The 11,570-nt window shown below is 48.9% G+C and overlaps 1 protein-coding gene across 2 annotated transcripts in view; it reads left to right on the top strand.

The window, feature by feature from the left end:
• Positions 1 to 3,165, top strand: part of SEMA5B (semaphorin 5B) — a 40,398-nt gene extending 37,233 nt beyond the window's left edge. The window contains exons 16-21 of one of the 2 annotated variants that reach the window (XM_057697148.1): positions 69 to 287; positions 765 to 935; positions 1,038 to 1,187; positions 1,517 to 1,561; positions 2,020 to 2,225; positions 2,448 to 3,165. In XM_057697148.1, coding sequence (XP_057553131.1) covers positions 69 to 287; positions 765 to 935; positions 1,038 to 1,187; positions 1,517 to 1,561; positions 2,020 to 2,225; positions 2,448 to 2,606 — 950 coding nt within the window. In that variant the 3' untranslated portion in view covers positions 2,607 to 3,165. The remainder of the gene's footprint in view (positions 1 to 68; positions 288 to 764; positions 936 to 1,037; positions 1,188 to 1,516; positions 1,562 to 2,019; positions 2,226 to 2,447) is intronic. The other variant, XM_057697147.1, reaches the window with a different exon arrangement.
• The last annotated feature ends 8,405 nt before the right edge of the window (positions 3,166 to 11,570 follow it).

Here is an 11,570-nt window from a genome sequence, read left to right on the forward strand (position 1 = left end):
AGGCGGGAGGCCTTCGGGCGGCCTGGGGTCCCTCTGCGGCTGAGGCCAGCCCCCCTGTCTCCCCCCAGCCTTGGTGGAGGATCTCCTGCGCAGCGGGGGCACCGCCCCGCACACGGTGAGTGGGGGCTGGGCCGCCTGGGGCCCCTGGTCCTCCTGCTCCCGGGACTGTGAGCTGGGCTTCCGTGTCCGGAAGAGAACGTGCACGAGCCCGGAGCCCCGCAACGGGGGCCTGCCCTGCGCGGGTGACGCTGCCGAGTACCAGGACTGCAACCCCCAGGCTTGTCCAGGTAACCCTCTGCCGAGCAATCTGGGCCCAGGGGACCCCTCGTCCAGGGAACCCCCATCTGGGAGACTCCCGGAACTACCCAGGCTACAGCTCATGCATGGAGACCTGCCCACTCTGTCCAGGGGGCCCCAGAGGAATTTTCTTTTTGCCCTGAACATGGACACAGCAGCTACTCCGGGGACCAGGGCATTTCCTCTCCCTCCATGTCACTTTTTTCTCTTCTCTAATGAGTTAGCTAGATAAGGAGCTTCATTTGAGGTTGAATTGGTTTCTGGCGTCCCCTCTGCAGCCTGCACTTCTCCTGCCACTCCTGAGGGGAGGGCGCGCTCCCTAACAGTGGGCTGCAGCAGTGGGGCGGGGCTGATGTTGGGGGCAGTGTGGCGGGGGGCAGAGAGGCCTCGCCTGGAATGGGGTGGAAGACTGGCCGGGGCCCCGCCTGCACCCGCAGCCCTTCTTCACCCACCCGGTCCCCTTGCAGTGCGGGGTGCCTGGTCCTGCTGGACCTCTTGGTCTCCATGCTCAGCATCCTGCGGCGGCGGCCACTATCAGCGCACCCGTTCCTGCAGCAGCCCGGCACCCTCCCCAGGCGAGGACATCTGTCTTGGGCTGCACACGGAGGAGGCCCTCTGTGCCACACAGGCCTGCCCAGGTACTGAGTGTGTCTGGCAGGGACCGCGGAGCACTGTGGAGCCCGCCCATCCCCACTCCGGGGGTCTGGGTAGTCAACCTCATCCCAACCCACAACCCACAGAAGGCTGGTCGCCGTGGTCTGAGTGGAGCGCATGCACCGAGGACAGCGTCCAGAGCCGTGGCCGGCACTGCGAGGAGCTGGTCCCTGGGCCCAGCACGTGTGCGGGAAACAGCAGCCAGAGCCGCCCCTGCCCCTACAGTGAGATTCCTGGTAGGTCTTTGAGCCAGCACCTTCACACCAACCCTTCCTGCCCTGAGCCTCCAGCTTCCTTTCCCTTCTGAAGTATCCTAGGGGGTGCAGGATGAGACGCCAGGGTGAGGGGTTCGCACACTTTGAGCCTTTGCCCCTCCTCATCTAGTAGATGGGCTGACCTTTCTTAGAGGTGGGTCTGAGTGGAGCCAGAGGGAAATGAAGGTCCCTAGACCAGTCCCGCAGGTCAGTGCTGACCCAGGGGTCCTCTGAGAGACACACGGAGCCCTGGAGGGCCCCATCTCCTCTCCTCCCTGCCTCTTACACGCACTCTGCTTGTCGTCCTGCAGTGATCCTGCCTGCTTCCAGTGTGGACGAGGCCACTGGCTGTGCAGGTAAAAGGAACCTGTTCCACTGCATGACACCGCCCTTCTGTCTGCCACCCCTGTCCCCACCCCACCCCCCGAGGAGGAGACCCACCTGCTCCGAACCTAGAGTCTCTCCACTTCTCACTCCAGACACACAAACCTTGCTGAGGTCCTACACTGCTTTACACCACGCACAGGGGAGTCTGGGCAGTTCCATCCATGCCCCCCAACTCAGAAGTGGTCCTCAAGGCTGTATTCCAGAAGAGTCACCCAACTCCCCACCACTGGCTGCCTCCTCTGAGCCAAGCCACAGGTGGTCCTGTGAGACAGGCCCCTGGGGACAGGCTCCCCAGCCTCCCTGTTTCTGATGGCTCTGGCCTCAAAGCCCTTCCCTTTATGCCTCAGAGCCTCCTGTTGGGAGGCAGTTGGGGGTTTTCACGGTGGCCGTTTCCTTGCCTCTTGCCTCTTGCCTCTTCCTCTCCCAGGGTTCAGTCTCATCCACCTGGTGGCCACAGGCATCTCCTGCTTCCTGGGCTCTGGGCTGCTGACCTTGGCAGTGTACCTATCCTGCCAGCACTGCCAGCACCAGTCCCAGGAGTCCACGCTCGTCCATCCTGCCACCCCCAACCACCTGCACTACAAGGGTGGGGGCACCCCCAAGAATGAGAAGTACACACCCATGGAATTCAAGGTGGGAGCCCTCCTGTGGAAGCGGAGGGCAGGGTGAAGGGTGCGGTGGTCCTGGCCCTGGGCTGGGCACGTGGGACGGAGCAGTGGTTTTGTGAACAGAACACTGTGTCAGCAGCCAGAATGTTCTCTCATTGACTAGCTCCTGATTTCCTTGCTCTGGCCCGTGCTCTCACCCCATCTCTCCTTTCATCCCTTCCTCTCCTGTTCCTTCCTCCTCCCACAGACCCTCAACAAGAACAACCTGATCCCCGATGACAGAGCCAACTTCTACCCATTGCAGCAGACCAATGTGTACACGACCACCTACTACCCAAGTCCGCTGAACAAACACAGCTTCCGGCCTGAGGCCTCGCCTGGACAGCGGTGCTTCCCCAACAGCTGATACCACTGTCCCGGGGACTTGGGCTCCTTGCCTTCCTAAGGCATAGAGCAGGTGGAGATGGGACAGTGGAGCCAGTTTGGTTTTCTCCCTCTGCACTAGGCCAGGAGCTTGCTGCCTTGCCTTGTAGGGGTCCCATCCGGCTTCAAAGAGCTCTGGCTGGCGGTGACCATGGGGGAGAGGGCTGGCTTCAGGCTGGCACGTGGCTGCAGTTCCAGCTCAGCCCAGGTCTCTCATGGCCTCCTTGCAACCCACCATCATGCTGACCTCCCCTACCATGTCTGGGCTGTGGACCTACTAGGCGTGAGAGGGAATTGGAGAGTGGAGATGGCAGGAGGGCAGGCTCTTAGGTTTGGGCTGGAAGTGACGGCCTGTGTGGCTCTCATGGGCTGAGTCTGCCCCTCTCTGGCTGGCCCCAGGAAGGGCCTGGGCTCCATCCTGATTATCTCTGAAAGAAACTAATCAAATGGCCCCAGTAGTTCTGGATGCTCTGCCCAGGGCTGGGCCGTTGTGGTGCTGCCCCAGTGCGACATGGGGACCAAGGCTGGCCCAGGTTGTCCACCTTCGCCTGGCAGTCTGTCCTTTGCCCAGGGACATCCCTCTGGCAGAGGGAGTGAGAACTGGGGACTGGAGACTGATCTTTGCGGAGAAGTCCTTTGATCTGGGCTGGCACATGCCTCAGAAAGGGGGCCCAGGAGAAAGGGAGGTGGGAGTGCAGCCTCCATGCTGCTCGGGAGACTGCTTTCCAGTTGCTGCTCAACAGCGCTGTTGGCTGAGACCTGCTTGGGAGTCTCTGCTGGCCCCTTGTCTGTTCAGGAACACACACACGTACACACACAATCACAATCTGCTACAGCAACAAGAAGGATGCTGGGCTGTGGCATTATTAATTAAAGGTGATATCCAGTCTCCTGATATAACGTTGTCTTCGTGCATATGTGTGTGGGCTCTTCCTGGCACGGGCTGGTCAATTAGAGCAACGCACTGGGGTGACAGATGGTCTTCTCAGGGTGGGGAGATGACCCAAGTAGTTTGACGTCAGCGTAGTAGAGGATAACTTTCCATTTGTGAGTTGATCTTCACATACACATGTTGCCATAAACCCTTGTTGGAAAAGAGGTGAGGGATAAACAAATTCGCAGATAGGGACACACAGTACACCAAAGGCAATACAAGGGGAGATTTCTGCCCGTTCCCTTAGCAGCTGTAACAGGCAACAGTTCCACAGTGGAAATGTGTGAGTCCAGCAGGGGAGTATTGATGAAGGTTATATTATGAAGTGTTTACGTGGGTGAGTTTAATAAAACCAAAACTGACTGCGAAATGAGTAAATCTGTGAGATGGGGAAAGCCCGCTGTAGTTTTTGCTGGATTAAATCAAAATAGCCTCAAAGCCCCAGCCCACCAAATCCATGCTACCATTTTGGATGAGATTGATGGATATGTTAAATTTAGAAATTTCCTGACTTAGTTGGCTGGATCAATTCTTATAGGATTCCCAGCAAAATCGACTTGTAGGTCAGTCTGTAAAGCATGAGATCCCCATGGTAGAGGAGGGCAGAGGATCTCGGGGAGGGGAGGAGGAGGAGGAAGAAAAGAGTACTCCTGGACCTCATGTCTTGGAATCCCTTGTGCTTACTGGGTCAACTGCAATAGCAGTGTCCTCAGGGTGAGGAGGAGCCCAGTCAGAGAGAGCTCAGGGGGACATATGACTGTTTTTGCAGTTTGGGGATTTCTCGCTGGGTTCCTATACACCCCATGAATCCAGAGCTTGTAGGGGCCTGTGTTAGATCTTGGGGTTCTGGATTCCCTTGAACCTGGTAGAGCCAATGAAGTTCAAGAGTTGTTCCAGGGCCCAGAGTGCCTGCTTCACAGGACCACTCATATATGTCTGGCGCTGGTCAGGCCTGTAGCAAGTAGTCACGGAGAAGTCTCTGGCCATGCCCAGCCACTATTGACTGGAAAGGCATCAGTGGAGTAAAAATGTATGTGTTATGGCAAAACACACACTGCACGTGTGTGCATACACACACACACCCTGAATTCTCTGTTTATAAAAATGTGTGTTTTCGGAGGCATGACCATTCGTAATTCAGGAAAGGATCCACACTGCACACAGATTAGCTTGCATGGTTGGCAAAGGCTACTTCATTACCAATCCTGGCACAGAGGTGGGGAAACCAGGAATGCACTCCCTGGCAAGGAAGGTGTGATGCTCTCTGGCAGGTGCTTGAGGCCACATGGATGGCTGCGTGGTGTCAGGAAGCTGAAGTGTGAAAGATAAAGGGGCTTCATAGGCCCGGCTGGCTCAGCAAGAACCTCCAGCAAGAGGGAGGACAATGCCAGGTTGTTGCTGTATGCCTTCTTGGGCCTTCTTGACATCGTGTGTGTGTGTATGTGTGTGCGTGCACGTGCATGCGCGTGCACATTTTCTTCTTATTAAAGTAATACATGTTCATTGCAGAAAATTTAGAGAATTCAGGAAACCAAAAAATACAATCACAGTTGTATTGAAAACCAAGGCAGAGAGCTTCCTAGGTGGCGCAGTGGTTGAGAATCCGCCTGCCAATGCAGGGGACACGGGTTCGATCCCTGCTCCAGGAAGATCCCACATGCCGCGGAGCAACTAAGCCCGTGCGCCACAGCTACTGAGCCTGCGCTTTAGAGCCTGTGAGCCACAACTATTGAGCCCATGTGCTGCAACTACTGAAGCCCATGTGCCTAGAGCCTGTGCTCCGCAACGAGAAGCCACGGCAATAAGGAGCCCGCGCACAACAAGGAAGAGTAGCCCCCACTCATCGCAACTAAAAAGAAAGCCTGCACACAGCAAAGAAGACCTAATACAGCCAATAAAATAAATTTATATTAAAAAAAAAAAAAAAACCCAGGCAGAGAGTTAGGGATTTTAAATGGTGGTGTCTCAACATCACTCCAAAAGCAAAGAGAACAAAAAACAAAAGCTCTGTCACGATTTTCAATAAAACTAGGATGTATCTGTAATCCCAAGTCATAATACATGAAGACAGAAAGCAGCAATCAATAGAGTGAATGTGGGTCAAAACTGAGCACCCAAACAATTTAAGAAAGAATCAGAAATTGGAGGAACAAAGTATCAGGGAAGGTGGGCTAAGGTAGGAGCCTAAGAAGAGAAGGGTTGGTTGAAAATCTGTGTGTAAGCTTCAGCTAGACCTCAGTTGTCTTCACTCTTACATCTAGGTCATCACTCCTCTCTCTCCACAGAGGATGCTAAGTACAATATGTTCCCTTCAGAGAGGCCCTGAACGTGAAAATACCAGGCACAGAGGTGGGTGTGTGGTGAGGGGCTCTTGGGACAACAGGGGAGTTAAGAAATAGACTATGATTACCAACGGAATTCAGCAGTTGCCTTTTCCAGCTAACTCCAAAGACTCTGGCACCCAGGTTTCTCCCCTTCCTCTTCTCCCAGGCAGAAGATTAGAAGAGGATTCTTCAAAGGAGCAAATCAAGCCAAAGATTCTAAAAGAATAAGCCAGTTGGTCATTTGTGTAGCAGGTCCTACAGTGAAATACACTCATTAGCAATCAGTGCCCAAGTACACAGAGCTTGCAGTCAGATTCTAGTACCTCACTGTTAAATAAGAAGGGGCACAGGGCTTCCTAGGTGGTGCAATGGTTGAGAATCCGCCTGCCAATGCAGGGGACACGGGTTCGATCCCTGCTCCAGGAAGATCCCACATGCTGCAGAGCAACTAAGCCCATGTGCCACAACTACTGAGCCTGTGCTGTAGAGCCCGTGAGCCACAGCTATTGAGCTCATGTGCTGCAACTACTGAAGCCCACGCACCTAGAGCCTGTGCTCTGCAACAAGAGAAGCCATGGCAATGAGGAGCCCACGCACCACAACAAAGAGTAACCGCCACTCACCACAACTAAAAAGAAAGCCCGCACACAACAAAAAAGACCCAACACGGCCAATAAAATAAATAAATAATAAATTTATTTAAAAAAAAAAAAAAGAAGAAGAAGGGGCAGGGACTTTCCTGGTGATCCAGCAGCTAAGACTCTGTGCAGGGGGCATGGGTTCCATCCCTGGTCAGGGAACTAAGATCCTGCATGCTGCACCATGTAGGAAAAAAAAAGGGGAGGGGGGCAAAATAAGGATCACAGACATCAGAGTAAAGAGCCCCAAAGAAAGAAATACCAAAACAAGCACACAGATACAGAGAAACCCAATGAAAACAGAAAACTCAATGAAAACAGAAAGAACATTTCAAAGAAGTGACAATTCTTCAGAAATAAGTGAAGGTATTGCATTCATGAAACAAGATGCAATAAAAAGGATAAATTAAAGCTCTTAGAAATTAAAAGGTATGACAGCAGGAAACAAAAACAGTAAAAGGGTTTAAAGATAAAGGAAATTTCCCAGAAAGTTGAGCAAAAATACAAAGAGATGGAAAATGGGAAAGCAAAGATAAGAAAATTAGAGAATCAATCCAGGAGTTCTAACAGCCAATAAAAAAAATCAGAGGAGGAACTTACCTAAGAAGGAATACAGGAAAATTTGACAGAACCAAAGAACAAGGTCTCCAGATAAAAAGACCCACACGGTAACTAGCACCTTGATGAAAAAGGCTTACCCTGAAACATATAAACAAGTCATTTTAAAATTTCAGCCTTGAAAAGAAGACTCCAACAACAGACAAAAAGATTAGGAATATGAATGGTATAAAACCTCTTATTAACAAGATTTAAAACTAGAATACAGCAGAAATTATCCTCAAAATTCTGAGGTAAAAATGTTTGGTTGTGAATTTTATACCCAGCCAAACTATTATCATATAAAAATAAAGACATTTTCAGACATTCAGAGTCTCAAAAAATATATCTCACATGTGCTCTTCTTCCACTAAGACAAGAGAGTAAACAAAGAATGAATCCAAGAAAAGAGGATCTACCAGGAAGGGCGTGAGGAGAGATATCAGGCTGATAGCAATGCAACAGGCCTGGAGAGCAGCAGTCCAGATTACCCCAGGAGGATAGCATTCACCCAGAGAAGATGGAAACAGGTAGATTATCTGGCAGGTTGGTATGGAAAATTGTATGAAATTTTATTTTATAAAACTGTGGGGGCCCTGGGAAAGACTTAAATTTGGATTCAAAGAAAACTAAGCCAAAGGGGGAAAAAAGGCACTTTTTGATTCTTGTTGTATGATTTATTTAAACTTTTTCTGTCTTTTTTTTTTTTAACTTTTTTTTCTAAATAGAACACAGGTACAGAAAAACCACACAAAAGTATAGCTTAATGAATAAAGCACAAATACCTTTGCAACAACCACCCAGGTGAAAAAATAGAACTTTGACAAACACCCTGAATCCCTTTCTTTTGTCCCATCCCTGTCACAACCACCTTCCCACCCTTCAAAAATGAGATAATGGTTAACACTAAGAAAATCAAAAGAACATACAGGAAAGGAAAGTGTGCAATCATGATATTTGTAAAATCATAATAATTAAAACACTGTATATGGACTTAAGCATTTCTTGCAATACAGATATATTACACCTTTTTATCATGGGAGAGACAACATCGGAGGGACAGGCATTTGAGCTTTTGGTGCCAACTGAATGTTGGGGTGAATAGTGAGAAAGAAAGGAATAAAAACTTGTTTAAACAATATTTTTCCTGATTATAACTATGGTACATATTAATTAAAAGAAATTTTGGAAGATAAAACCCAAAAATGTTATTAAAAGAAAATACAAATGTCCTAAAATCCAACCAGGAGATAGCCATCATTATTTTAGTGTGTTCTCTTCCAGGCATTTTTCTATGGCTGTGTGTGGGTTTGAGAGCATTTTACAAAATTAAGACATACTGTGTATGTGGTTTTTATTCTGATTTTAACACAATATTCTATCATTATTTCCCCATATGTTTTTTTTTTTGTTTTTTTTGGCACACAGGCTTGGTTGCTCCATGGCATGTGGGATCTTCCTGGAGCAGGGATCGAACCTGTGTCCCCTGCATTGGCAGGCAGATTCTTAACCACTGCGCCACCTAGGAAGCCCTCCCCATACGTTTAAAAATTCTTCTGTGAGCCATAGGACCTCTTTCAGCTGCTGTCCTAGGAGTGGGGCAGGGCCGGGAGAGCTCCACAGGTAACAACATTCACATCCCCCACCAGTTCAATGAGAGAAAGTTCAATTTTTATATATTTCGTTGTTTATATCACTGAGGAAAACTTACTCTGAAGACGTCTGCATAATGGTTGACAAATCCTGACCTAAAACATCCATTATTTAAACTCTATTTCTATTACACAGATTTATCTATTCTATTACATAATTTATTCTACTCTATTATATAAATGTATCAATCAGTCCATTATGTGAATTAATCATAATTTATTTAAACCACTCTGATTTGTTTCAGATTTTTCTTTACCAAAGAATGCTATTATGGACCTTCTTATCTGTATCTCTATGTCCTTAGGGTAAATTCCCAGAAGTGAATGCGCTTAACCTCTGTGGCCAAATCTCTTGCTGGTGGGAGTACACGCCCACCAGCAGTGCATTCTCATTGCATTGTTACTAACCCTAGTAGCTAACTCTGATAAGTGCTGTCACCTCCAAGCACCATACCAAGTGCTGGTCATTGATCTTATTCAGTTCTCACAACAATCCTAAGAGGAAGGTACTATTGTCATGCCCACTTTACAGATGAGGAAACTGAGGTTTAATAAATTTAAATAACTTGCCCAAAGTCACATAGCTAGTCACTGATAGGTTCAACCCAGGCGGTCCAAGTGTTTGTTATCAACTTGATAATTTTTTAAAGCATAATTGTTTAACTTTTAGAAGTATTTACTGAGTGACCATTTCCCTCCATATACATACTGGCCATTTGCATTTCTTCTTTTTAAGGGGGATATTTTCTACTTTATTTCTTAGGTGGTCATCTTTTCCCTATTGCTTTATAGAAGCTCTTATATATAAAAGATATTAACACTTGGTAAAAAAAAAAAGATTTAGGTATTTCTTTAATTGATCCTATGCCTGTTTTGATACATAGATATTTGAATTTTTACATAGAACTACTGTTTTGTTTTTTTTTTTAAAAGAAAATTATACTGATTTTGCTTGAATGAAACTGAAGTAATGAGTCTTCTCACTGTCACCACCATGAATCTCAGGGATGCAGGCTTTAGGGGATACATTTCTCCCCTTCTGCCTATGCTACATGGTGTTAGTTACTCTAAACAAATAAAGACAGGATCCAGGCTGGGGAAGTATTGGTTTGGGACTTGCCTTAGTGGAGCTTACACCCTTATGCACTCCAGAGGAAGTGGCACCTTAGAGGGAGAAAAAGAACAGAGTGTGGATGGAGAAGTTCATTTCTCTGGGAGGAAGAAACAGAGCTGGGCCCCTTCTACCTGTCAGGGCAGGCAAAATTTAGATAAGAAACAAAAACTGGGCTCTTCTCTCTGGTGGCAGACGCTGGCCATGTGGTGGAAGTTATGGGGACCCAGAGTACAGGGTCTTTGTCTTACAGCCCAGTCCTTGAACAGGTCAGATATAACCCTCAAGCATCCAAGTTGGGAGCCCATTAACAAGGCAAAAGGATCACCTCTCCACATGGTCAGGCAACTGTCCGTGACAGGAGGCAGTACACCTGGGCGAGCATCTGCGCTTCCCTGACTAGAGGCTGGATTCCAAGTCCTGGTTCCAAAGTCCGAGGGCACAAGTCAAGCCTCTATATTCAAAGTTACATTTTAGTTTGATTTAGCACATGTCGTCTGGAGAAAAAGGATATTGACCAAACTTGCTTTGACAGCTGGCAACGGACAGGCCCTATTCCTCTAGTACCCATTCTGCGTATTCATTGTGGGAGAATGGGTGTTGGACAGACTGTCAAGGGGTCAGTCTCTAGCTTTACCATGCCCAGCTGTGTGGCCTCGGCAAATCTCTTCCCTCTTTGGGTTTCAGGTTTCTGGCCTATGTAATGTCAGGGTTGGGCCCAGGGTCTCTACCAACTTCTATGATTCCTAGAGCTTCAGGGAAAAATCTTGTACGTGGTGCTTTTTCCGCTGTGATGCTAGCTCAGTGCTCTGGTGTTGCTCTGCTCCTGTCTCTGCCACCTCTAACTTGTCTCAGTCTGCTGTGCTACTCAGGGCTGGGTCATCTTCAGGGGAGACCAGGCACCCTGAACGCACTGTCCTCACACAGGAACCTGCGGACATGTCTTCCTCAGCATATCCCATTCTTGATTCCTGGGCCCCAAGATCCTCTTCCCTGAGGCGGACAGAGGTGGACAGTGGATACACATTCATTTAATGTGTGTTGTGTGCCATCAAAGCTTGGCTTTGACCTTGATATTTGGCCAAAAATCTGTGACTTGGCCTTCAGCCTTATCTTTTGGAAGTTTAATAATTAACTCAGTTATCGTGAGACCCTTAGCGGGGCAGTTAGAGGCCCTGCTCTGCCAACAGTCTCGCAGTGTTTCTCTGGGCAGAGAGTGCAGTGAGAGTGGATCCCAGCCTTCTCCTTGAGGCCCTCCAGGCCCTTTGGCCTCGGGGCCAGCAGGTGAGCTGGGAGCCCTGGGGACAGGCTGAGGGCCGCGTCCGGCAGAGGTCCAGGGCCCTCGTCACAGCCGCCCACTGGCCAGGCCCAGGACCCAGCTCTGCATCCTAATGAAGGCAACAGTCTCCATGGGTCACAGTCCATGGAGGCCTCAGCAGCTGGAGTATATGGGCACTGCCATTAACAGGACAGCTTTAACTTGCTCTAGTCTCTCCATTCAAGTTTCAAAAATTGGTACAGCTGAGACCAGTTGTCTACCCCTAGGAGGTGGCCAGAGGTCAGGGTTACGTTGCAAGGACATTGCACATCATTACTTCAGGTCCACCTCTGTGGTTGAGGCTATTCTCAAAGAAGGGCAATTGCTGTGAGCTGGGAATTAACCTGATTGGTATTTGCTACAACATGTAATC

The sequence above is a fragment of the Hippopotamus amphibius genome, chromosome 10 (genome assembly GCF_030028045.1).
Source record: "Hippopotamus amphibius kiboko isolate mHipAmp2 chromosome 10, mHipAmp2.hap2, whole genome shotgun sequence".
NCBI classification, from domain to species: domain Eukaryota; kingdom Metazoa; phylum Chordata; class Mammalia; order Artiodactyla; family Hippopotamidae; genus Hippopotamus; species Hippopotamus amphibius.